This window comes from Equus caballus, chromosome 12 (assembly GCF_041296265.1).
Source record: "Equus caballus isolate H_3958 breed thoroughbred chromosome 12, TB-T2T, whole genome shotgun sequence".
Classification (NCBI taxonomy): domain Eukaryota; kingdom Metazoa; phylum Chordata; class Mammalia; order Perissodactyla; family Equidae; genus Equus; species Equus caballus.
In genome coordinates, this window is record NC_091695.1 from 1,222,939 (window position 1) to 1,246,876 (window position 23,938).

The 23,938-nt window shown below is 45.6% G+C and overlaps 1 protein-coding gene and 1 pseudogene across 3 annotated transcripts in view; both read left to right on the forward strand.

Moving 5' to 3' along the window:
* Positions 1 to 271: 271 nt before the first annotated feature.
* Positions 272 to 9,075, forward strand: LOC100060615 (thyroid transcription factor 1-associated protein 26-like; annotated as a pseudogene).
* CAT (catalase) overlaps positions 1,871 to 23,938 on the forward strand; it is a 58,270-nt gene continuing 36,202 nt past the window's right edge. The window contains exons 1-3 of one of the 3 annotated variants that reach the window (XM_070229259.1): positions 1,873 to 2,571; positions 14,490 to 14,602; positions 16,341 to 16,484. In XM_070229259.1, the coding sequence (XP_070085360.1) occupies positions 16,419 to 16,484 (66 nt within the window). In that variant the 5' untranslated portion in view covers positions 1,873 to 2,571; positions 14,490 to 14,602; positions 16,341 to 16,418. Of the gene's footprint in view, positions 2,572 to 14,489; positions 14,603 to 16,340; positions 16,485 to 23,938 lie in introns of all 3 variants that reach the window. The other 2 variants (XM_014729341.3, XM_001914718.6) reach the window with 2 other exon arrangements.

Sequence of the window (23,938 nt, forward strand, 5' to 3'; positions counted from 1 at the left end):
CTAGTTCTTGCTTCTTTTTGCTCAGCCAGATCCCTTGAGCATAAAACTTGTGGCCTGTGAGACCAGCTGCCTCAAGTGAGACCGGCGAGTGGCGGCCTGTGAACGAAGCAGGTTTGCCCGGGACTTTCCCATTTTAGCCCTGAAAGTCCCGCATCCCAGGGAACTCCTCAGTCCCAGGCAAAACTGGGATGGTTGGTCTCCCCATGTGGTGGGCACATCAGCGGTGATCAGGAGAGGTAGCTGAGTCAGGCAGCAAAAGGTTGTGGAGGCCATGGCAACCAAGCGAGAGGAGGTGGCAGTTGCCATGGTGATAGTGAGGGGTCTACCAGACGAGATGCCAGGATATGCTGCTGCCGGGGGCATGGACCTGGGCTGCTGGTGAACAGTGCTGACAGCTCGAGCAGGAAGGAAGGGGTTTCCAGTTTTTCCACTGTCGCTGTAACGAGGAGATCAAAGGCTCTGGGCTAGAGGCCGGGGAGGCTAAGATTCTAGGAGCTGCGGTCACAGGACCACGCACCTCTCACCTTTCCTGTCCCCTGCATCTCTTCAGTTGTCTTTCCCCCACACGTGGGAGCAGGAAGCATTAGCTGGTTCCTTCCAGACTTCACCTGGTTTCACTGGCTTTCGGGGGCTGGAGTCACCTTTAGCTCATATCTTCATCACCATGTATCTTTTTTGCTTACGTTCCTCTTTAAAAAAAAGATCCCTGATGCTTAAAAAAGAGTCAAGTAGTTGTTTGTTTTTTTAACTTGCCAGGCAATGGAACATACCTTGGAGAAGAAATTCACTGAGTCGTTTTGTCAACAGGAAAAGTCGGGGTTGTTAACTGCTCCAAATTAAGGATTGTGTGCTGGTTTAACGGGACCTGTGGTTGGTTGGTCAGGAAGCAGTTTTCAGTTAGATTCCTGAGGGCCGGGCATGCCTGGGGCACTCACAGTTTATGTTCCTAACTGGTTGCAGCTGCTGAGGACTCGTTATGATGAAACGCAGTGTTCCGTTCTGCTATTTCCTGGGCAAGTGTTGCTCAAAGCGGACATTTTTCCAAGAGGAAAGGTCTCTTGTAGCCAGTCTTTGCTTCCTCCTCCTCTCCATTTAATCCCTGCTGCAGCCAGCACCCCGGGCCTTTGCTGGAGCAAGTAGTACTGTCCTTAGCATGTCCGAGTTGAGATCCAGTCTTGATCACTATTTTCTATTCTCTCTGATTTCTTCCTCCCTCCCTCCCTTCCTTCCGTCCTTTCTTTCCGCCCTCCCGCTCTCCCTCCTTCCTTCCTTTCTTTTTTTCCTGACCAGGCACTCTCTAATCTCCAGCAGCTCACCCATATCATTCTGGTTCCTTCTAAGCCTTCCTTCACAGCCAGGTCCCCACAGCTAAACACATCCTCAGCCAGGTCCTGTGGCTTGGAGTTCTCTCAGGGAGGCACTACCTTTTAGGACCACGAGAGAATAAAATAATAGTGCGTCTACCTGTAATTATGATTTAGTCTTCCTGGTCCCGCATTAAGGAATATCTAACACCTTGGAGGGAAGGAACGTTTGCTACAAACGTTGGCTGTATGGTATGTTTCGATCTGCTTTTCATTTCCTAGACATAGTCATAAACAGATGCAAAGGCTGGCTAAAGTGGTTGGGAGTGGAGTGTCTAGACCATCTGACATGGTGTACACAGGGCTTTCCACGTGTCTGCATTCATAATTTTTCTGTTTTTTAGTTTCTACCTTTAAAAAAACGCCTTTGAAAAAAAAATACTGGCACAGAACGACTAGAACTTTGACTCTGGTTTCACAATTTATGTGGCTGATTTCATAGACTATTGTGTTTCATGTTATGTAATCTTTTCCTGACAGTTACAAATAAATTTTTTTTCATCTTTAGGGTGTTGGGCTTTCACGTTGATACGTCTGGAAGGGGCAAAGAGTGATAACATGGGAGAATATGATATAAAGAGGCCACATGCTTCTCTGATACAAGCCACACCCGTCCCCTGCCCCGGCTCAGGGCCGTGCTTCCGCCCACTGTCGAGGTTGAGTGCCTGTCCTGCAGCCTGGGGTGAGCCACTGCTGAATCCTTCTTCCCTGGGGACGCTACCTGTGGGTTCACTGGCGGAAGCGTCCTGGAGACTGCTATTTTTGGCACCTGTTGTCCGGTGTGGGCCTCCACTGCCTCAGCGCTATCCAACATCATGACGCTCTGCTGCCCTCCAGGTTTCCTCCACGATTGATTCCTCCTGTGGACACGTGGGTGTCAGCGGCTCAGACCGTTTTAAGGAAGGTGTGTTGTCACAAGTTGGATGCTCTTCCCGCACTTAATTCTCTTCAGACATCAAGACTTGTGTTGTCAGGGTTCCTGTCAGCAGAACAACATACAGAATAATCCCTAAACCTAACAGCATGATCCTACAGCCAGATAGGTCATGTTCCCAACATCACCAAAGGCTGCCACAGAAGCAGGGCCTGTTGTGAAAACAATAGCTGATGTTTACTAAACTAATAGCAACTAATGATACAGCGGTGAAAAAGTCAGAGACAAATGTTCATTGGCGGGTAATTCCTTACCTCGGGATAATCATGTAAGGTAAGCTTACAGTATGCTTTGTCAAATGACCTCAGGGTTTCATAAGTATTAATACATTAAATCTCATAATATATATAAGAATTAAGAAAATCATAGGGCCATTTCTCTGTATAGCCTGATTGTCTAACTGTGTTTATATCCTCTTACTTTTTAACTTGTCTGTGTGTCTTAAATTTTTTCTATAGAAGATCACAGGGTCCAAGGCAAAATTGTGACGTGGGTGACGTTTGAGTTCAGTGGCTTCCACTTCCTCCTCATCTTCCCTTTTCTTGTTCCTGCTCCTTCTTCACCCCCACGTGAGGCCTAAACTGGGCCCCGGCCTGGATCTCAATCAGCTACTGAGTAACTTATAAAGTATGACCTGAGAAAACGTTTATTTATTACCCCCGCAGGAAAGTATTTATTTACTTTTTGGTAAATTTTTACTTTGGTATAATATCACAAGTGCAGAAACAGCCCCAGTTCCCCTTTACCCAGCTGCAGGAGAAGTCTGCATTTGTCCTATTCGTTTTGTCGTTCAGCTGCTCTCTTTATTTGTATGTGTGTATGTACATATTTGTTCAGAACCATTTGAGAGTAATTGCAGACAGCATGCCTCTTTACCACTAAATACTTCAATATGCGCTGACTAAGAAAAAATATTCTCTTCCATAAGCACCGTACAATGATCGAAACCAGGAAATTTAACATGGATACAATATCGTTATTCATATGAAGTTTATAGTCTATATTAAATTTCATAAATTATCCCAATAATACTCCTGAAACCTTTCCCCCTATGCCAGGCCCAGTCCAGAAATATACTTCATACTGGGTTGGCAAGGCCCTTTGGCTTTCTTTAAACTGGAAGCATTCTTCAGTCTTTCTCTTTCATGATCCTGGTATTTTGAAACATGCAGGCCAGTTATTTTGGAGAATGTCCCTCAGTTTTCTTTTGCCTGATGTTTCCTTGTGGTTGGATTCCGGTTGTGCCTTTTTGGTATTAATGCCGCAGAAGCAGTGCTGTGTCCTTTCGGTCACATCAGGAGGCTCATGATGGTGGGATTATATTTCTTTTTTAAAAGAGGACTCAAATATGAGAATGCTTTCAAATCCTAAAGAAATATATAAGTAACAGTGAAATGAAAGGTGTAACATATTTGAAGGCAGCGCTGGTGGTCTCGTGGTTAGGATTCAGCGCTCTCACTGCTGGGGCCCCAGCTGTTCCTGGTCAGGGACCCACAACACCCGTCTGTCGGTTGTCGCACTGTGGCAACTGAGTGTGGCTTCGATGCTGAAAGCTATGCGACTGGGATTTCAAATACCAGCAGGGTCACCCACGGTGGACAGGTTTCCAGACTAGACAGACTAGCAAGAAGGACCTGGCCACCCACTTCTGGAAAAATCGGCCCTGAAAAACCTATGAGTAGCAGTGGATCCTTGTCTGATAGAGCGCCGGAAGGGGAGAGGATGGCGCAGAAAGACCAGGCAGGGTTCAGATCTGCTGCGCAGAGAGTTGCTAGGAGTCAAAATAGACTCCACGACGCTAACAACAAAACAGATTTGAGCGCAGGATCTTAACAAGTCCTTTAAGGGAAACACTTGCAGTGGCCAGAGGCAATCTCTTCACTACAACACAGTCTGTAGGGGTGACTACAACATGGTACCCTAACACAGAGTTTGCTGTGTTTCCTCAACAGATGTCTGGTGTTTGTAATATGGTTTATCCTGGTGTTAGTTCACCCAGCGATTCGTTCATTTCTTCATTCATTTAGTCAAATGCTGGTTGAACACCTGCTGAGCGCCAGAAAACCTCCAGGTGCCGAGGACAAGCAGAAGAAATGAAAACTGAAACCCACCCTCCACTTGGAGCGTCTATTTAAGTGGCAGGAAATATACAATAAACAAGTCCGTTAGCTAGTCTGTTAGAAGGTGAGCGCCGTGGAGAAAATACAAAGCGGGGAGTGTGACGGGGAACGCTGGAGGAGGCTGGAGCGTTAAGTGAGGGCACGGGGACGGCCCTCCTGAGAAGGCGGCAGGGCAAATCATGGGCCCGCAGGCCGGGCAATGCAGCTTTGGTACTTGGAGGAAGTAGCGGTTGAACGGGCTGGACCCTTTACAAATTCTATGAGTGAGTTATCTGTAATTTATCCACCGAGTGAGTTGTTTCACATGTCAGAGGCCAGGAGGAGAAAGCTCACGGTGGCTGCTACTCACTGGTGTTTGGAGCATTGGGTGGGACGGGACGGGACGGGACGGGACGGGAGAGAGGTCATCCCAGGGCAAGATTCCAGACAACTAAGCTGGTGTTTGCTAAGGAGACAATGAGAGAGAGATGTGGCCAGGGATGGAAATGGAGGGCCAGGAGGGATCGATGGGGCAAAATTTGAACAACTTCTCCCAGAAAGTAGGCTAGACAATAAACAGATAGTGCATATATTCTATGTTGTATTCTCAAGATTTGATATTTTAAGAAAGAAATAGACTTTTGTTTTCAGATTGCCCGAGGCAGTTGCTCTTGATGCTTGGCACCATAGGGAGAACTTTGCTTTGTCACAATGTCTCAGGACTGAGTCTGTTTGTGTCCACATGTCCAGGAGCAGGAGTTGCACAGAAGCGATGATGCAGGTCCACACATCCCCTCGCCTGGTAGTCTTTTAACGGACATGTTTTCCCAGGGATATTCATCCCACTATCTTAGAAGTCTGAGGCTCCGCTGCCCTTTGCTGTCCATGTGGAGAGACGGCTAAGGACCTGCCTCCTCCCCCTCCATCCTCGCTGCCTCTCCTCTAGTGCTCTTATCACCTCCTTTGAGTGCCCTCACTCCGACGTGGCTCTCCAGGCCTGCAGGACTCTTGTATCACAAACCCATAACCACTTCCCATTCTTTCTTTTAAACACAGTTGGGAATGTCATTTTCCTGTGCTCTTTCTCCACTGTGTGGGTATAAAACGTGGGGTCCACCGTTGGTTTACACCAGCGTGCTTCCCACAAAGCCAGGTCTGCAGGTGGGCAGGAGGTGGTGCGTGCTTTAGTTGTATGCTGAGAACGTGGGACCCGATCTGCCTGCCCTCCTGTCCACCTCGCTGCGGGCAGCACACTGTCGAAGCTGAGATGTGACCTCTGGAGCCTGGTCGGCTCCTGGTCCCGTCACTAAGCAGCTGTGTCTTTGGGAGGTTACTAACCCTTTCTGTACCTCAGTGTCCTCAGTGTAGATGAAGGCAGAGCTCATACCTTACAGGGTTGTTACCAGGATGAGAGGGGTTAGTATTGGAAGGTACCTTTAGAGTAGAGTCTGGGACACAGGAGGAGCCGTATAAATGTTTGTTAGATAAATTTAACAATCTGTGTGAGAGGACGGTTGTGTCGCACAGGAGGGTTTCGTTCAGGGCAGTTGCTAGTCCTTGTTTATCACAATGTGGCCTCTGAGTCGCACTTGCTTTGGCCAGAGGGGTTCTCTTCCCTGCAGCACACCCTGGAGGGTGGCTGTCGTGTGATCTCCTATGCAGGGTTCCTTCTATTTCCCCCACAGCTGTTCGGCCATCTAAGGGCCACGTGGGGCTCAAGAGCAATACTGAGAAACGCCAATCGCTGGCTCTCGCTGTGCACATCTCCTCTCTCAGCCAATCCTCTCAAGAACTGCTTGACCACTTGTATCATTCTCCCTTTCTTCTTTCATCATAGAATGCCCGAGTTTCACAAAGCACATGGTCACCTAGAGAGTGACTACTTTCCCCAGCTTCCTGGACAGCTGGGCAGAGCCACGTGACTAAATTCTGGCCAAGGGAAGATGAGCAGGAATGAAGCATGCCATTTCCAGGTTGTGTCCTCAGCAGGAATGGTCATGTACTCCATTTGCTCCTCTGTCCCCCTTCCCACTGGCTGGCATGGACTTGTGATTGCGTGAGCTGCAGCAGCCACCCTGGACTCAGAGAGGAAAGCCTCGTATTGAGGATGCCTGAGCTGCCTGAGTAGCCCTGTGCCTTCTAGGTCAGAGACGTCTTGTGTGAGAGAAATAAGCTTTTATCTTTTTTAAACCATGGTATCTTTTGGGTTGTTTTTGTTAGAGAGCCTTAGGTGATAAATAACACAGGTGTTAATATCTCCATTTTACAAAAGAGAAATGGAAGCTTAAAGAGATTCAGGGACCTGCTTGAGGTCACACAGTTCGTAAGTGGCCATGGTGAGATTCCCACCTAAGTGCTCTGAAGCCAGGGCTGGGACTTTCAACTGCGTCATGCTATTTTACCTCTTGAAGCCCTGCTGGTCCACGATGCTGGTTTACAGGAAAGAAGGGGAGGAGAGGACACCTGTCCCAGTCCTCCTAGTGTAGCATCCCCAGCTACGACCCATGGTTCCACCCAACATGTACATTTGATAACTATTCATTTCTCCACTGACGCATAACTGTGTAGTCTCAGTCACTACTGAATGTGTTGATTTATCTCGGAGGTTTTTGTCATTTTTTTTGGATTGTCAGAGTTAAGTAACCCATGTCTGGTTTCTGCATACAGACAAGCCCAGGGTCAAGCATAGGTGCAACACTTAACAGCATACAGAGGGAGGCAATCAAGATACCTCTGAGACAGCAGCGCTGGAAGGTAACTCCCAGCCAGGCATAGACATCCCAGTGGTTAAACATGACTGGCGGCACAGGCCTTGCAGGGGCCCAGCTGAGAGGAGGGCAAGTGGGCCAGCAGCAGGATTCGAGGCCAGCCCAAACCTAACACAGAGAGCAGAGGACATGGGAAAACTTGAAAAAGACCCCACTGCAGTTGCGAATGTTTGCTTGCTGTCCCGTCCTACTCAGGAGTCGCAACACCATGGTTAGTGAAGTCAGACTTTTAAGAAAAAATGGAAGAAGTCTCTTCAGTTTTCTGTGGTAATGGGGTGGACCACATAATGCTTCTTCCCGACACTGTACCTAATACCTATTCATCCTGCAAGGTTCTCTTGGCCATGATTTCCTTGATGAAGCCTCCCGTGACCTCTCACGTTCAGGCGAGGTGACCTTCTTAGGTACCACCAAGCAGCTGTACTTCCTTCCCAGAGCAGGAGCCCTCTTCACACGGTGTTGTTGCCTGGTTTTTGGCCTGCACCCTCTCCTTCCCTGCTCTGCCCCCAGAGCCTGGCACGCAGAGAGCCGAGGACGTGGTGGACTTTCAATAGGTGGGACGAATTCCATGGAGCGGTGGAGATGGCTGAAGATGACATGAGAGGCATTGTCCTTTCTGAAGACTCTAACGAAATATTCAATTTAGGGGCATCCAGAATCCAACTACTGACCTATCTTTAAAATTTTATCTCCAATCCACACTTTTAGTGCTGGTGAGAGTGTAAACTGGCTCAAGTGTTGCGGAAAACAATTGACAATATGCCATAAGGGACTTCAAATGTCCATATGATTTGAACCAAAAATTACTTCTAGAAATAGCTCCTAAGGAAATAAATACAAATACAGAGGAAGGATGTGCTCTATACTGTTGTTTATAGTAGGAAAAAAATTTAAGTGTTTCCACTAGGAGAATGTGTAAATAATGGAACAGTCCTTTGGTTGCATATTGTGCAGCCATGGGGGGAAGAAATCACCATTTGGAAGAATATTTAATGATTTGGGGACAATTTTATCCCATAATGTTAAGTAAAAAAAGCAAGACATAGGACACAGTTGGTGTGTCAATGTGCCAGTGAGGTTGGCAGCAAGGCGGCAGACAGGGAGTTTTCGATGTGTGAAGGGTTTCTCCAGTCGGATTCCAGAATAAGAATGTGAAACAAAGGACTTGGTGACCTCACCATCTGCACGCCTTTGTGGGGAGCATTTGTGAGGGACAAGGATTTGCATTTCAAAGAAAACTAAAGATTCAGCAAAATTACAAGAAATTGCTATAGAGGGAAAAGAAGGTTCAAACTCACACAGAAACCTCCATTCGCAGATCAATACCCTGATCATCCGAAACATCTCGGATGAGCTAAAGAGAAAAGACTCAGGAAGCAACTTAGAAAAGTTGATCAGCTTTGTTAGACTACCAAGTTTATGAGCCTTTGCCAGAAGACCAACGTAGCACTGAGCAGGCGCAGTCTGAAGAACATTGTAGAACTCACCAGGCTTAGTCTGAAGAGCATTGTAGCGCTGACCAGCCTCAGTCAGGAGAACAATATAACAAAGAGAAAACTCCATTACTATTCCAAAGAAAAATAAAAGGAAAACATCAAATCAAAAAGCACAAGAAAAACGTGAACAGGTACAAGCTAAATGTTCTACTAAGAAGCAAGAATTTGAGAGGAAAAAACAAGAGAGAGAAGAAGCTCAAAGACTCTACAAAAGAGAAAATGGAAGTGTTCAAAATATTGAGCAAAAAGACTAAAAAGTTTCAACCAAACTTGAATTTACAAGTGAAGTAACATCTTAAAAATACAAGGAAAAAAGTTATATTGGCATTTTTTGCTTAATCAAGAGTTAAACTATCTTTTGTACAGTAATCCCCCCTTATCCGTGGTTTCGCTTTCTGCTGTTTCAGTTACCTGTGGTATGAAAATATTAAATGGAAAATTCCAGAAATAAACAATTCACAGTTTTAAATTGGTAACCATTCTGAGTAGCCTGATGCAATCTCACAGTGTCATGCTCCGTCTCGCCTGGGACATGAATCATCCCTTTGTCCCACGGATCCACACTATACACACGACCCGTCTGTTAGTCACTTAGTAGCCATGTAGGTTATCAGAGTGACTGTCACAGTATCGCAGGGCTTGTGTTCAAGCAAGCCTTATCTTACTTATAATTCTGGCAATTTGGATATGCCAAAGAGAAGCTGTGAAGTGCTTCCTCTAAGTGAAAAGGTGAAAGTTCCTGACTTAACAAGGAAAGAAAAAAATTGTACACTGAAATTGCTAAGATCTACGGTAACTTTTACTAGAGCATATTGTTATAATTGTTCTGTTCTATTATTAGTCATTGTTGTTAATCTCTTACTGGGCCTAATTTATAAATTGAACTTTATCATAGGTGTTTATGTACAGTCGTATGCTGCATAACGACATTTCAGTCAAGACGGACCACATATACGATGGTGGTCCTATAAGATTATAATGGAGCTGAAAATTTCCTATTGCCTACTGATGTCATAGTCATTGTAAGGTCAGAGTTCAATGCATTACTGATGTTTTTGTGGTGATGCTGCTGTAAAAAATCTACTGTGCTCCCAGTTATATAAAAGTACAGCATATACAGCTATGCGTAGTATATAAGACAATGATAATAAATGACCATGGTACTGCTTTATGTATTTACTCTTTTTATCTACTTTTTATCATTATTCTAGAGTGTACTCTTTCTACTAATAAAAAAAAAAGCTTACTGTAAAACCGTATGCCTGTTACGCTGGCAGCAGCCTCATCCATTTCATGCTTACTGCATCTCTTGAGTGCATCATTTTCTCTGGTGCTTGATTTAATCTCATTTTGTTTTGTTCATCATGGCCCCTAAAAGTACGAGATCTACTTCTAGTGTTGCCAGTAAGAGGCCACGTTGAGTGATTGACCTGGAAATGAAATTAAAATTGATTAAGGGCTGTTAAGGTAGAAAATCAGTGATAGCTATTGCTTGCCAGTCAGGCATGTCCCATTGCACCATAGCTATGACCTTCAAGAACAAGAACACAGCGACGGAAGGTGTAAAGGGATCTGTTTCATGGAAGGCAATGAGACTAACAAAAATTTGAGAAGGGCCCATATCAAACATGGAGAAAGTTTTAATGATCTGACTGAAGACCAGACACAGAAGTGTATCTGTCTCAGCACCATGGCGATCGCAGCCAAAGCACAGAGTTCATTTGCGATGTTGAAAGAAAAGGCTGAACATAACTACGATGTTGAATTTACTGCTCGCTCTGGGTGGTTTAAGTGACTCAAGAATCATTGTTCATCGCGCAATGTGAACGTGAGCGGTGAGTCTGCGAGTGCTGATGTGAAGGCAGCTGGAGAATTTTTGGAAACTCTAGATAAGCTGATTGTGGAGGAAAATTACTTGCCAGAGCAAATGTTCAATATGGATGAAAACTCCTTATTCTGGAAATGGATGCCTGAAAGGACTTTCATGCATAAGGAGGCCATATCAGTGCCAGGTTTCAAGGCTTATAAGGCCAGGATAACAGTCTTGCTTGGGGGGCAATGTTGCAGGCTACAAATTGAAACTCTGTGACCTGGCACAGTGGGAGCCCCCGGGCCTTCAAGCACATTGACAAGCACACACGGCCAGTGCACCCCAGGAGCAGTAAGAAGTCAGGGAGGACCCAGCTCTTCTCCCGACTTACCCTCCTGAATTGCTATGCCAGAGAAATGGAGAAGTACTGTTTGGAGAATAACAGACTTTTAAAGATTTCGCTTATTGTTGCTAATGCTCTTGGTCATCCTCCTTTTATTGGTGATCTTCCTCTCAATATCAAAGTGGTGTTTCTCCCTCCAAACACCATCTCTTTGATCCAACCAACGGATTAAGGAATTATAGCAGCTGTTAAGGCCTGATACCTGAGGAGGACCTTTGCCCAACTGCTGCAACTGAGGAAGACATTGAGAAGACACTGATGCAATTCTGGAAGGATTCCAGCATCTGTGACGACATCAAGAACCTTGCTCGGGCTTAGGGTGATGTCACCAAAGAATGTGTGAATGGCATCTGGAAGAAAACAATTAAGAAGTTTGTCTACGACTTCCAAGTTCTTGCCAAGTATGAGGAGGTTGCAAAAATCAATAAGGCTGTGGTTGAGATGGCAAACAACTTGAACCTGGGTGAGGATGAGAACAACACTGAGGGGCTCCTACAGGTGGTCCCTGAGGAGTGGACTGATAAGGAGTTGTTGGAACTGGAACAGGAACACACAGCTGAAGAAGAGGCAAGAGAAAAGGAAACTGAAGGAGAAAAAGAAGATGAATCCCCAAGAAAATTCACAGTGAAGGGTTTAGCAGAAGCTTTTGCAGACCTCAACAAGCTCCTTAAAAAGCTTGAAAACGTAGACTCCAACACCAAAAGGTTTTCATTAACAGAGAGGAATGTTCATGGTGCATTATCTGCTTACAAGCAAATCTGTGATGAAGAAAAGAAACAAACTAAGCAAACCCCCATGGACATTTTTCTGAAAAGAGTGACCCCTCCTCAAGAAGAGCCTGGGCAGGTGCTTCAGGAGGCGTTCCAGAAGAAGCATTGTTATCATGGGAGAGGACAGCTCCATGCAGGTTAGTTCTCCCCTGGAGTTCTAGCAGGACGAGCTGTGGAGTGGAAGACAGTGATATGGATGATTTTGAACTTGTGTAGGCCTAGGTTAATCTGTGTGTTCGTGTCTTAGTTTTCAACAAAAATGTTTAAAAAGTAAAAAAAAAAAAACAATTTTAAAAATTTAAAAAAACCTTATAGAATAGGGATATAAAGAAAGAAAATATTTTTGTAGAGCTGTGCAATGTGTTTGTGTTTTAAGCTGTGTTGTTACAGAAAAGTCAATTAAAAATTAAATAGTTTATACAGTAAAGAAGTTACAGTAAGGTTAATTTATGTTTGAAGAAAGAAAAACATTTGTTACAAATTTAGTGTAGCCTAAGTGCACAGTGTTGATAAAATCCAGAGCGGTGTCCAGTGACGTCCCGGCCCTCACATTCACTCACCACTCACTGCTCTCTCACCGACCCCCCCAGAGCAACGTCCAGTCCTGCAAGCTCCATTCGTGGGAAGTGCCCCACACAGGTGCACCGCTGTTTATCTTTTATATTGTATTTTTACCGTACCTTTTCTGTGTTCAGATATATTTAAACAAACAGATACTTACCATCATGCTGCAATTGCCTACAGTATTCAGCACAGTAACATACTCTACAGGCTTCTAGCCTAGGAGCCATAGGCTACAGCACACAGCCTGGGTATGTGGTAGGCTGCACCATCCAGGTTTGTGTAAGTGTCCTCTGTGAGGTTCACACAGTGATGAAATTGCCTAATGACGCATTTCTCAGAACGTGTCCTTGTCGTTCAGTGACACTTGACTGCATAGGAAAAAATATAGTACATGTAAGGGTTCAGCATATTCGAGGTTTCGGGCATCCACCAGGGGTCTCAGAATATGACCCCTCAGATAAGGGGGCACTACTCTATGCTCTATGTGTATGATTTGTTTCTTGTTTATTTGCCTCTGAAGGAAAGTAGTCCTGGAGAATGGAAAGAACCTTCTTGTGGGTGACAGGTTCAAGTATGTGGTACCATATGAAATTCAGGTGAAATAAAATGTTTCGAAAATTTAAAAAAAGCAGGACACAAAATTATATATTCTATATGATCCATTATAAACCTCTCTCTTTCACACACACACACACACATTACATACACATGAGAGAAAATATTGGTGTGAAAGCTATCTATTTATTACCACCTATAGATGATTGTTCATTTTATATGTTATTCTGTATTTTCCAAGTTTCCATTAGTAAGCATATGTTAATTTTAAAATCAGAAAAAAAAAGTTAAAGTAATAACAAATTCCAAATTCTTGTTTCTATTTCCTTTTTCTCAAACACCCAGATCAACAGCATGGTGTTTGGGGCCTGGGGGAGAAAAGGCACATGGATATTTATCCCCTCAGGATAGTTCCAACTATGGCCATCACCAGACCTAAGGGACATCTGGGCCACCTCCTCCTAAGTAATTGTTCTTGTTAAAGCAGGACTAAGACGTGCTGAAGCAACATAGGCAGATCAGGGGGTCCGTGCTACTCTCACAATGAAACCCACTGTCCTCTTGAGCGCACATTCCGCGTCCTTCTCTTGCCTGCTCAGGCTGGTCCCCGGTGGGTTGGAGTCACGCAGCTGTGCTGGTGCTCACCGCCCTTCCCTCAAAGGGCAACCTGGACTGCAACATACCTCTTCTCTTTCTCCTTCTCTTCTTTCCCCTCTTCCTACCCCTGAGGTTACCGCACAAGGCCATTGTGAAGAGAGTGAAATGGAAACATCTCAGTCTGTCAGAGGGTGGTGGAATCAGCACAGAAACAAATAATTATCTTGATTTCTATTACTCCTCACACTCCTTTGCATTGACCTGTCATCCAACAAGACAGTTCATTCTCTCCATTCTTTTCCTCCAAACACTAATGGAACTTATCTATAAGGTTCCTAGGTGGGTGCTCAACCTTTCCCCTCGAACATTTATAATACGGTGTACTTCACAAGCTTGGAGGTAGATTTGATTCTAACAGGATTAACAACATTATGGTTTGTGCAGATACATTTTATTTAATTGGGTTCTGAACAATCAGAGATCAGCATTTTATAAACAACAGTTTTATTGAATACCAACAAAAATACTCACGTGTTTATATTAGTAAAATATAAAAATCAGGACAAAATTTGTTTGCCGAGCAAATCATTTGGAATTACCTTTAGGGGTCAAACGGATTTGGTTTAAGGTATTTTTAAACTGAGGCTGATTTTTAGAAGTAGGTTCACTTAAATTACAGTTAAATTATAGTCATAAAGCCAATGAGTAGAATTCTGCCTATGTAGGCAATATAAATTTGCTGTCATTACCTGTAAGCACGCTCCTTACTTTAAGAGGCAACATACGACACGACCTGGAAGTGTCTTGTTTCTCCATTTCTCTCTCACTGGGAACAGTTCCTTAGGAATCTAAACCAACAGTAAGGAAAACAGAAAAAAACCCCGAAACATAGGACAATGTCTACATAAAGAGCAAAGCTTAACATATGACTCCAGGTTTCTTTTCATTAATTTTGTTGCTACTTTTTTTTAGCTAATGAAGAAAACAATTAGTTTGAATCTTTTAACATTTATTTATTCAACAAAGCATGGGCTCGGGAGATAAATGGACGAGGCTGGAATCTTGGCTCTGTCCCTTAATAATTGTGTAACCTGGGACAAGTTGTTTACTTAATCTCTCTGTGTCTCAGTTTCAGCAGAGCTTCCAGACTGGGAAGGAGGGCCTGGCCACCCACTTCTGAGAAAAATGGCCATGAAAACCCTGTGAATAGCAGCAGAGTGTTGTCTGATACAGCGCTGAAAGGTGAGAGGAGGGCACAGAAAGAGCAGGCAGGGTTCCGCTCTGCTGTCCATAGGGTCACTAGGAATTGGAATTGACTTGATGGAACTAACAAAAATGCCTCATTTTCCTAATCTGCAAGACAAGGATAATATTAGCACCTAATTCATAGGGTTATCAGGAGGGTTAACTAACCAAATGCACACAAAAAGCTTAGAGCAGTCTCTGGTACAGAGTAAGTGCTTAGTAAATTCTAGGTGTGCAGGAATACGACAGAGAGCAAGTCAAACGTGGTCCCTGACTCATGGAGTTCACACTCTGCTGAAGGTGTGGATGGAGCGGGCAGTGCAAGATGTCACACAGACCACACAGGTATCAGCATCTCTACAACCGTGTCAAGCGTAACGAAGGAAAACCACAGGGCGCTAAAGATCGAGTTGTCGGCTGCTTTTGCAATGAGCTGCAGCAATCAAACTTCTGTGACAGATTCTTGCACTTTTGTAAAATCAAGACTATCTGAAATTTCCACTGTTGTATATCCACCCATTCATTATATGTAGTTTTACTGAAAAAAATCAGACTTAAAAGTTGAGAGCTTTTAATTGGAAGATGATGGTATATTTATTCATATCACGATGTTTAAACGTAAACCCTAGCACCTGAGGGGAAAAAGTCATTCAATCCATTTGACTACAACGACTAACTGGTCCGCAACTTATGAAATATTTTACTTTTCAACATGGCTCTTTCATAACACAGAGTTTTTCAAAATTCTTAGAGTTTTAAAAGTTTCTTACTCTTCAAAAGGCAGGAGGGCATAGTGGTTCAGGGCGCAAACTTTGAAATAAGACAAAGGACCTAGGCTCTGACCTTTGGCTAGCTTTTAAGTTTCGGCCAGTTCCTCCACTTCTCTTAAGCTGCAGTTTCTTCATATTTAAAATGGGGATGATGAAACTTTTATCTCGAGATTGTTGTGAAGATTAACTCACAAAGTCTGGCAAACATCTAGCAGCATCTGGGGCATGGGAGACACTCACAGAACGGGAGGGGCCGAGCCAAAAGGGAGCAGAAAAGACTGAACTTTCTTCCTATGGATTTTAGACGATTAAGACCATTAAGAACTTGTCCATGTTTCATTTTTCTGTGTTACTAGAAAAGGTACGTTTTCCTGTACATACAGTCTGCGATAAGAAGACTAGTGCAACATTTGAGAGTAAGATCACTGGTTAAGACAATTGCAGAATCAGTGTTTGTGTTTATTCCAAATTCCCGTGAATCCTTCAGTTGCAAACAATGCTAACATTCGGAGGTGTCAAAACTTCATTTTGCACAGAGGAATGCAACCCAAGGTTTCTGACTTTTTAAAAGCTGAGAGCACATTTACAGAGCTCGAAGCCTCACCCAACAGGGCCTAAGCGTTTGCTCAGGGTAACTGGCAGGTCACCAACCGCCGCGGCCCGGGCCCGCCCGAGGATGCCGATAACAGGAGGCGAGAGTCACGCCCCGTACTGCGGGCCCACCCTGGGTTCCCTAACCCCGGGGTTTGGGGGTCTGAGGGCAGGCTCCCCTTCTCCCCCCCCACCCCAGCCTCTCCCAGCCCTCGGCCCGCCTCCCTCCGGGAGCCACCTCCCCCCACCCCCCCACGGCCCCATTTGGCTTCCAATCCCGTCCCGCCCGGCGCGCGGGCGGCCAGTCAGCGGCGCCCTCCGAGGGGCGGGGCTGGGGCGGAGCCGATCGTCAGAGCCCGACTCGCCTATTTCAGGGGCTGTGGACGCGATCTCCGCCACGGGTGCAGACGCGGAAGCGGGGCCGCTCGGACTTGGGGCGCTCGTGGGACAGCATGGGGGACAGCCGGGACCCAGCCACCGACCAGATGAAGCACTGGAAGGAGCAGCGGGCCGCGCAGGTACACGCGGCGCCCGAGGGTCCGCGTCGAGAGCTGGGCACCCCGGGCGCAGCAGCACCCAGGGCGGGCGCGGGCCTTGGAGTCCCGGGGGACCGCTGCAGGCGGGGGCGGCGGGGGCTCCGAGCTCTGCGCTTCTGCCCGCTGGGCCGGAGAGAGGAGGGTGGAGGGAGGGCGCGTGGGGAGAGGCAGGGAGCCCAGGCTGCGAGAGGGGAAGCGAGGGAGAAGTGCAGCGGGCTCCGGCCCGGCCTTCCACAGACGGTCACTGCAAGGCCTTCGTGTTCACGGGGGACCGTGGGAGCAGGACCGTGTGCATCATCTCCATGTCCCCAGCACCAATCACCGTGACTGATACTTAGTACGCACAGCCTTGAACGGCGAAATAAAAGCATCTTTACGTCTATTATTCCATTTGCACTTAAAAACATCAAGCCTAGCATTTTAGAGCTAGAAGCTGGTGAGGGGTCGGTGAGTGCACTTATTTACACGTCTTCTCTGAGAGCCTGCACGTGCGAGGTGCTGTGCCGGGAGGAGTGTCCGAATCCCACTGGAGCTAGAACTGCACCGCTGAGAAGCTGAGTCTAGCTAGGAAAGACAGACAAACAGACGATTACTGTCCAGCGTGGCGAGGGCCCTCGGCATCTATTTGTAAAATGTAAAGGGAGTGACGTCGCGCTGGCGAGCTTCCCGAAGCAGGTGACATCTGAACGAGCTTTAAAGATGAGTAGCATCTTGGCCCGGGGGTGGGCCAGGCTCTCCTGACCTGTACGGGGGCAGAGTCCTAAAGGGCATCTTGGAGGAGGCTGGATTAGATGAGAGCACATCTGGTCTGAGTCTTTGGTCACATTGGCGCAGGGAGTCCAGGGGCCGTGCCCAGTTCCCATGGTGCCTGGTTCATGGCACAGAGAGGTCAAGAGCCGCGCTTTTCCTCATCTTGCCCCGTGCTCTTTCCTCAACACCAGGTTAGTATTCATGCGCCGGGGTATTAATGCTCAGTGTCCACGGATGGCTTTATGGTTCCCTGCTTAGGAGAGGGCTCCCATTCTCCTCCAAGGGCCCAGAAAAATCTCTCTTCTTGTCCTGTCCTTTATTATATGCCATTAGGTGGCACAGTGTTTGATGAGCTCTTAATCAAAGTGAACCAGAGAGACCTAGAGTCCTATTAATCAAGGACGTGCAGCTCGTTAGTGGCAGAGTCAAGATTAGACTCAGCATCTGGAGGCCAGGACTCTTTTCATATCCAGTGGTTGTTAAATCCTGGTTCTTACTGAAGTTTTCATGCATACTTGGTGAATTGAGAAAAATATGGACAATGTAGTGAATTTTTCATAAAACAAAATTTGTTCATTGTTAAAGGACTCCCCTTTATCCTGAGGCTAGCTTGCCTTGTCATAGTTTCATTGTAAAAGACTCCCCTTTATCCTGAGGCTAGCTTGCCTTGTCATAGTTTGCAAGAGTCATTCACTGTTGTTAAATCATGGAGACTCTGCTGGCGATGCACCCTACCTGGATGCCTCTGCGAGAAGCAGCTGGCCCACAGAGCACGTGGGTAATTGGAGGACTCATCGTTGACGTCCTGCTGTCTTCTCTGCCCGTGGCCTCTTAGTGCACTTGCACGCTGTCCTAATTGGCAGTCAGATTGATGTCTCCTTATTCCTCACTTTTAACTGCTCTGAGTGAAAACTGCTTATTTCTTTGAGGTGAACCCCCTGGGACCCTCCAAAAGAAATTTTGCATATCACATAGACTGTATAATTTTCCAATGCTTTGTTATGAGAAGTTTCAAACATTCAGAAAAGTTGAAAGAATTGTGCACTGTGTACCCGTATATCCACCATCCAGATTCTGCAGTAAGTGTTTTGCTCCATATCCTTTATTACATGTTATTCCATCTGTCCGTCCCTTCAAACACCCATTAACCCATTTTTTGGGGGGCACATTTCAGAGTAAGTTGTAGACATCAGTAGATTTTTACCCTTAAACACTAAGCATGCAAATGAACAGAGTTCAACGTTTATTTATGTTTTTAAGGTAATACGTACAGTAGTGAAATACACAAATGTTAAGAGGACTGTTTCATGATATATACCCCTGGGAATCCTGTTTCCCTATCAAGATACAGAGGATAATCATCACCCTGGAAAGTTCCCTCGTGCTGTTTCCCAGTCGTTTCTTGCAACCCCTGCAATCTTGCCCTGGGAAACCACTGTTGATTTTCTTTTCTAACCATTGATTTATATACTTGTTTGTGTAATGCCACTTTCATTCAACAAAAATGTTTTAAGATAAAAAAAATGTTTTGAGATTCATTCATGTTGTTGCATGTATCACTACTTTAAAAAATTTTTTTTTCATTGCTGAGGAGTATTGCATTGTATGAATATACCACCATCTGTTTATCCTGTCGCTGAACACCTGGGCTGTTTCCAATGTGTAGCTATTGTGAATAAACTGCTATGAAAAGTCTCATACAAGTCTTTTTTGTGTACATATGCTTTCATTTCCCTTAGGAAATACCTAGGAGTAGAATTGCTGGGTCATAGGGTATGCAAATGTTTTATGAGAAACTGTTAAGCCTTTTTCCAAAGTAGTTACACCGTTTTCTCCTTCCATCAACAATGTATGAGAGTTCCATTTGCTCCACATCCTGACCCCTTTTGGTGTTGTCAGTCTTTTAATTTTAGCCATTTTGTTGGGTGTAAAGTGGTAGCTCATTGCAGTTTTAATTTGCATTGCTCTGATGATCATTGGTGCTGAGCATCTTTCTATGTGCTTGTCGACATTGGTATATGTTCCTTGGAAGTATCTGTTCAGATTGTTTGCCCTTTAAAAATTAGATTGTCTTTTTATTACTGATTCATAGCCCATGTTTTAAGTTAAATCATGTATGGGCTAAGTGTTGTAATACTAGATCCCCCAATGTATAATGGTGTAAAAATATTGGAAATGTATTTCTCTGTTATGTGCTGGACCAAAGTGGTTTGAAGTTGGAGAGGGAATGAGTACTCTGCTGCCCCACAGATACTGAGGGCTCCTGGCTGAAGGAGCCTCCCCTTTATCAACACATGACTGTTAAGGTTGCCCTGGGCATCACTGTCCAGCCTCAGCAGCTTAAGAGCATGGAGGAGCATATGTGGGAGGTCTGGGGGCCAGGCTGGAAGTGGTGTAGGTCACTTCTACTCACATTCCTTTGGCTAGAGTTCTGTCACCCACCCACGCCTACCTGTGAGGGGAAATGTAGTCTACCTGTGTCTGGGTAGCTGACCCTTCTATAATCGTGGGGGAGGCTGGGAAATGTAGTCTACCTGTGTCTGGGTAGCTGACCTTTCTACAGTCATGGGGGAAGCTGGGAAATGTGGTCTACCTGTGCCAGGTAGCTGACCCTTCTGCAATCATGGGGGAGGCTGGGAAATGTGGTCTACCTGTGCCAGGTAGCTGACCCTACTGCAGTCATGCGTCACTCCACGACAGGGGTGCGTTCTGAGAAATGTGTCATTAGGCAATTTTATTGTTGTGCAAATGTCATAGAGTGCACTTACACAAAGCTACATGGTCTAGCCCACTACACACCTAGGCTCTGTGGTCCTAATCTTAGGGGGCCACCGTCATGTATGCAGTCTGCCATATGTGGTGCATGACTGTACCTTAGCCAAACTATAAATTTCATGTTTGCTGAAAATCTATCCAGCCATTTTCTTGTGATGTGGTGATGGGCAAACAGATATAATCTCTTTTTAAAGATTATGTCCTTTTTACTTTTTGACATTAAAATATTCTTTCTGTTAGAAAATTGTGACAGTAACAGATTAAAAAAAAAAAAATCTCCCCTTGCTTGACAAATGCTTCTATGTAAGTGGGCAGCTCTGTATCAGTATCCTGCTTCCCACCTCCCAGTTTACTGGCCTGTGAAAGCTTTCAAAGGAGGGCACCCTGTGGTCTCCTGACCCTCCAGAACCAGATGTGGAACGCCACGCTGGGTTTATCCTCCTCTGGAACCACAGTGTCAGCCAATGTGAGAGCAGTTTATTGGGCGTCTCTCCTTATGGTCAGTTTTTGTTGCTGACAAGTGAATTGGGAGCTTTGTCAATTGTAATAAGCGAGCATTGAATCAAATATGTTCAAAGGTATGACTTGGATCTTCTTAAAAATATTTATTTCTCTTTCTGTCAAAATACGCTGAGGGGAGGGAGTTGGTTCTGTCAGCATTCCCAGTCACTTTGGACGGAATTTAAATGGGAACTTTGTTGCTCAATGCTTAGAATGCCGTGAGCTCTTCCTGTTGGATGCCTGGGCTTAATTAGTAGCCTCTGATCCCTTAAAAACTGGAGAATTTGAACATTTCAAGCCTTACTTTTTTTAAGTCCCTTCATGACGTGGGAGAGAGGTCGGTCTTAGCCCGCCTGTTTCTGTCAGTGAGTCAGAAGACAGAACCTGTGAGGGTCTGTGTGTTTTTTAAGATAACTTGATAGTAACGGCATTGCTGTAACGCTGCCGACACGTGGATGGAGGGGGTGACTGATAACTCTGTGTGCCCACGTGTATTTGTTTCTCTTGGGAACCACCTGGGAGTGGAATTGCTGAGTCATAGTGTGGCAGCAGAAGAGACAGGAGAAGTGGAATCAAAATTTCTAAGCTTTTATTTCTTTTACCCAATATTTAGACCACTTCATATTTTTCTCCAGGTAAGAAGAGAGAGGCTGATTGCAAGATGTAAAACTAGCAAATTTTTATTTTCTCCTCATTTTTGGTCTTTATTTTCTTTCTGAGTACTGTGACTGCTGTGGTTTCTAATACAAAGAGTAAGGGAATCTTTCACGTTTGTGGATCAATTATCTTTCATTTTTCGAGTCTGTCTTTTTCTTTTCCTCTTATTCCCTACTTTTTTGAAAGACTTCTTAGTGCTCCCACTTAAGACAGTTTCAGGACAGAGAAAACTTCTTTTGCAATAGCTATTATTCTGTATGTTTTATTCTTGATAGGATTATTTTAAATATTTGCTGATCATCGAAAACTGGTAGCAACGTTTTGACCATTTCTTGCTGGAAACATTTGACAACTCACCAAGAAGAGAGGAAAAAAACATTAGCAACTATTTTGACGTGCTTACTCTGGTACAAAATAATATGAAACAGCTGTGCTTGAAAAACAGCTACTTCCCATTTGGGTGAAGGGGGAGGTGTGTTCAGTCAGTCCCAGCTCAGAGGTCCAGCCATGTGACCTTGAAGGCCGACATTTATTGTCCTTGTGAAAGGCAACTTTCATTTTCTCTGGAATTAAAACTACCCACCACTTCTCTTCCCTGGGATCCTTGGAATCATTTTTGATTTTCTTCTGTCGCTTGCCTCCCGTCCCCACTGCCCCACAGCTCAACACTGAGGACAGGCAGTTCTTTCCTTGCCTGACAGATCTTGTTCCTTCCTCAGTGCTTTGTTGTTAGCAGAGGCCATAAACATTGCGCGTGCAGTGGCAGTTCGCACACTGCTGTAGACACCTCCACTGCGCTTTGTTTAGTATGCTGGGAACCATTTATGATCCTTATCAAGAATACAATGTGATTTTTTCGTACTCTTACTGAGTTTCACTTTTTTTTTTTTTTTTAAGATTTTATTTTTTCCTTTTTCTCCCCAAAGCCCCCCGGTACATAGTTGTATATTCTTTGTTGTGGGTCCTTCTAGCTGTGGCATGTGGGACGCTGCCTCAGCGTGGTTTGATGAGCAGTGTCATGTCCGCGCCCAGGATTCGAACCAACGAAACAGTGGGCCGCCTGCAGCGGAGCGCGTGAACTCAACCGCTCGGCCACGGGGCCAGCCCCTGAGTTTCACTTTTTGCCTTAGATATTATTTAATATTTTATTGAGTGGCAGTGCCCTAGGCAGAGGGTATAGTGAAGACTCATTCTTTCCTCTTGAGCGTAGAATGACTGATTGGCACTGACTTGCACGAGGTGCCTGGTGGCTTATCCATGGTGAAGTCACCTTACAGGGTCAAGGGCAGCCCCGTGATGAAGTCTCTGCTTATAGCCCAGAAAGCATAATTTTCAGTCTTTAAGGCAATCAGAAAACTTCCCACGGTTGTTAATTCATTTATTTTGTGCTTAAGGGTCCCTCTAGTGTGCTGTGGATTAAGGTGGGCACCCTCTGATGCTTAGAATGTTTTAAGATTAAGAACAAAAACCACATCAGCCTGAATCCAGACTTCAGTGGGACTAGATGACCTACGCGGGAGTTAGGGTTTTCCACTCTTCCTGGTGATGACAGGTCCTCTGGGCAGGAGCCCGTGTTGCTCATCTGGTCCGTTGCCCGAAGTCTATTTTCTGTCTAGTGCTGAATTCTGCTCTTGGTCCAGACTGGACATGTTAATGTGGGAAAGTGCTGAATACAGAGCGTGGTCGGAATTCACGCTCGCAGGCGAGCATCATCGACGAGCTCTCTCCCGCTCTCCCTTGCTTCACCTTCTCGCTTCTTTCTTTTATTAGACATTTCTCTTTGATTCTTCATTAAAACACATACACAGAGCTTTATATTATGGAAAATGTCAGACGAGAACTGAAGTAGGGAGGACAGTGCCCCTCCAGTGCGTGTCCCTCGGCTTCACAAGTGACCCCGTTTCGTTTCTCTCTCACCCACTGCCCCCTCCACTTTTTGAAGCCGATATTTTAGGGCGTATCTCCAAAAGGTAGGGCCTCTTTAATCCTACCGTTATCTCATCTACAAAACGGACAGTGATGCCTACATGTCCTCAGAGCAGGTCGGTGTGCCCTGGGCCCCGGCGGGTGGCCCGACCTTGGCTTTCGGGAGGGCTCCCCGACGCCGGCTGAGCGAGCGGCTGACGCCTGGGCTGGTGGCACGAGCGGTGCGCTGTGTGCGGACACCCGCTTTCCTTCTGGGAGTCAGAGGTGCCTGGTGTCAGCTCGTGGCACGGGCCCTGGGCGCCAAGTCTCGGGGAGCCCCAGGTCTCCCGCCCGAGTCCTGGGAGGGGACACTTTCCTGACTGGGCAGTTTGGGAAAAGGCTCCAGGCCTGTACGGGGTCCCCACTGCTCTCGGCTTCTTCCTGCTCCCCCTAGAAAGGGGCAGACTCAGAGTCTGAACCCAAACAGACTGGCTCAAGAGCCCAAACTCTGAACCCCGACCCTGGAGCCCCTCTTACGTCGGCGCAGCTGACATACCCCGCACACGTTCCAGTGCTGGGTACCCATCCCGCCAACCTGGCCCAGCAGGGCGCCAATGTCTGCAACAGTTTTCCAAACTTTGTCTAAAGGCGTTTGATCAGAATTTGAAGTTAGAAATTCAGATGTTTCCCTTGTAACTTTTGGGGGGAGAGGTGGGAGAGGGGCAGACTGTTGTTGCTTTCTCTTCCTACTTAGAAATAATCTTCCTTGGCCATTTCATATTGGTCCATAGCTTAATTTATCAAATGTTGAGTCCACAAGCGCTTGTTGGTAACTGAACGTCGTATCT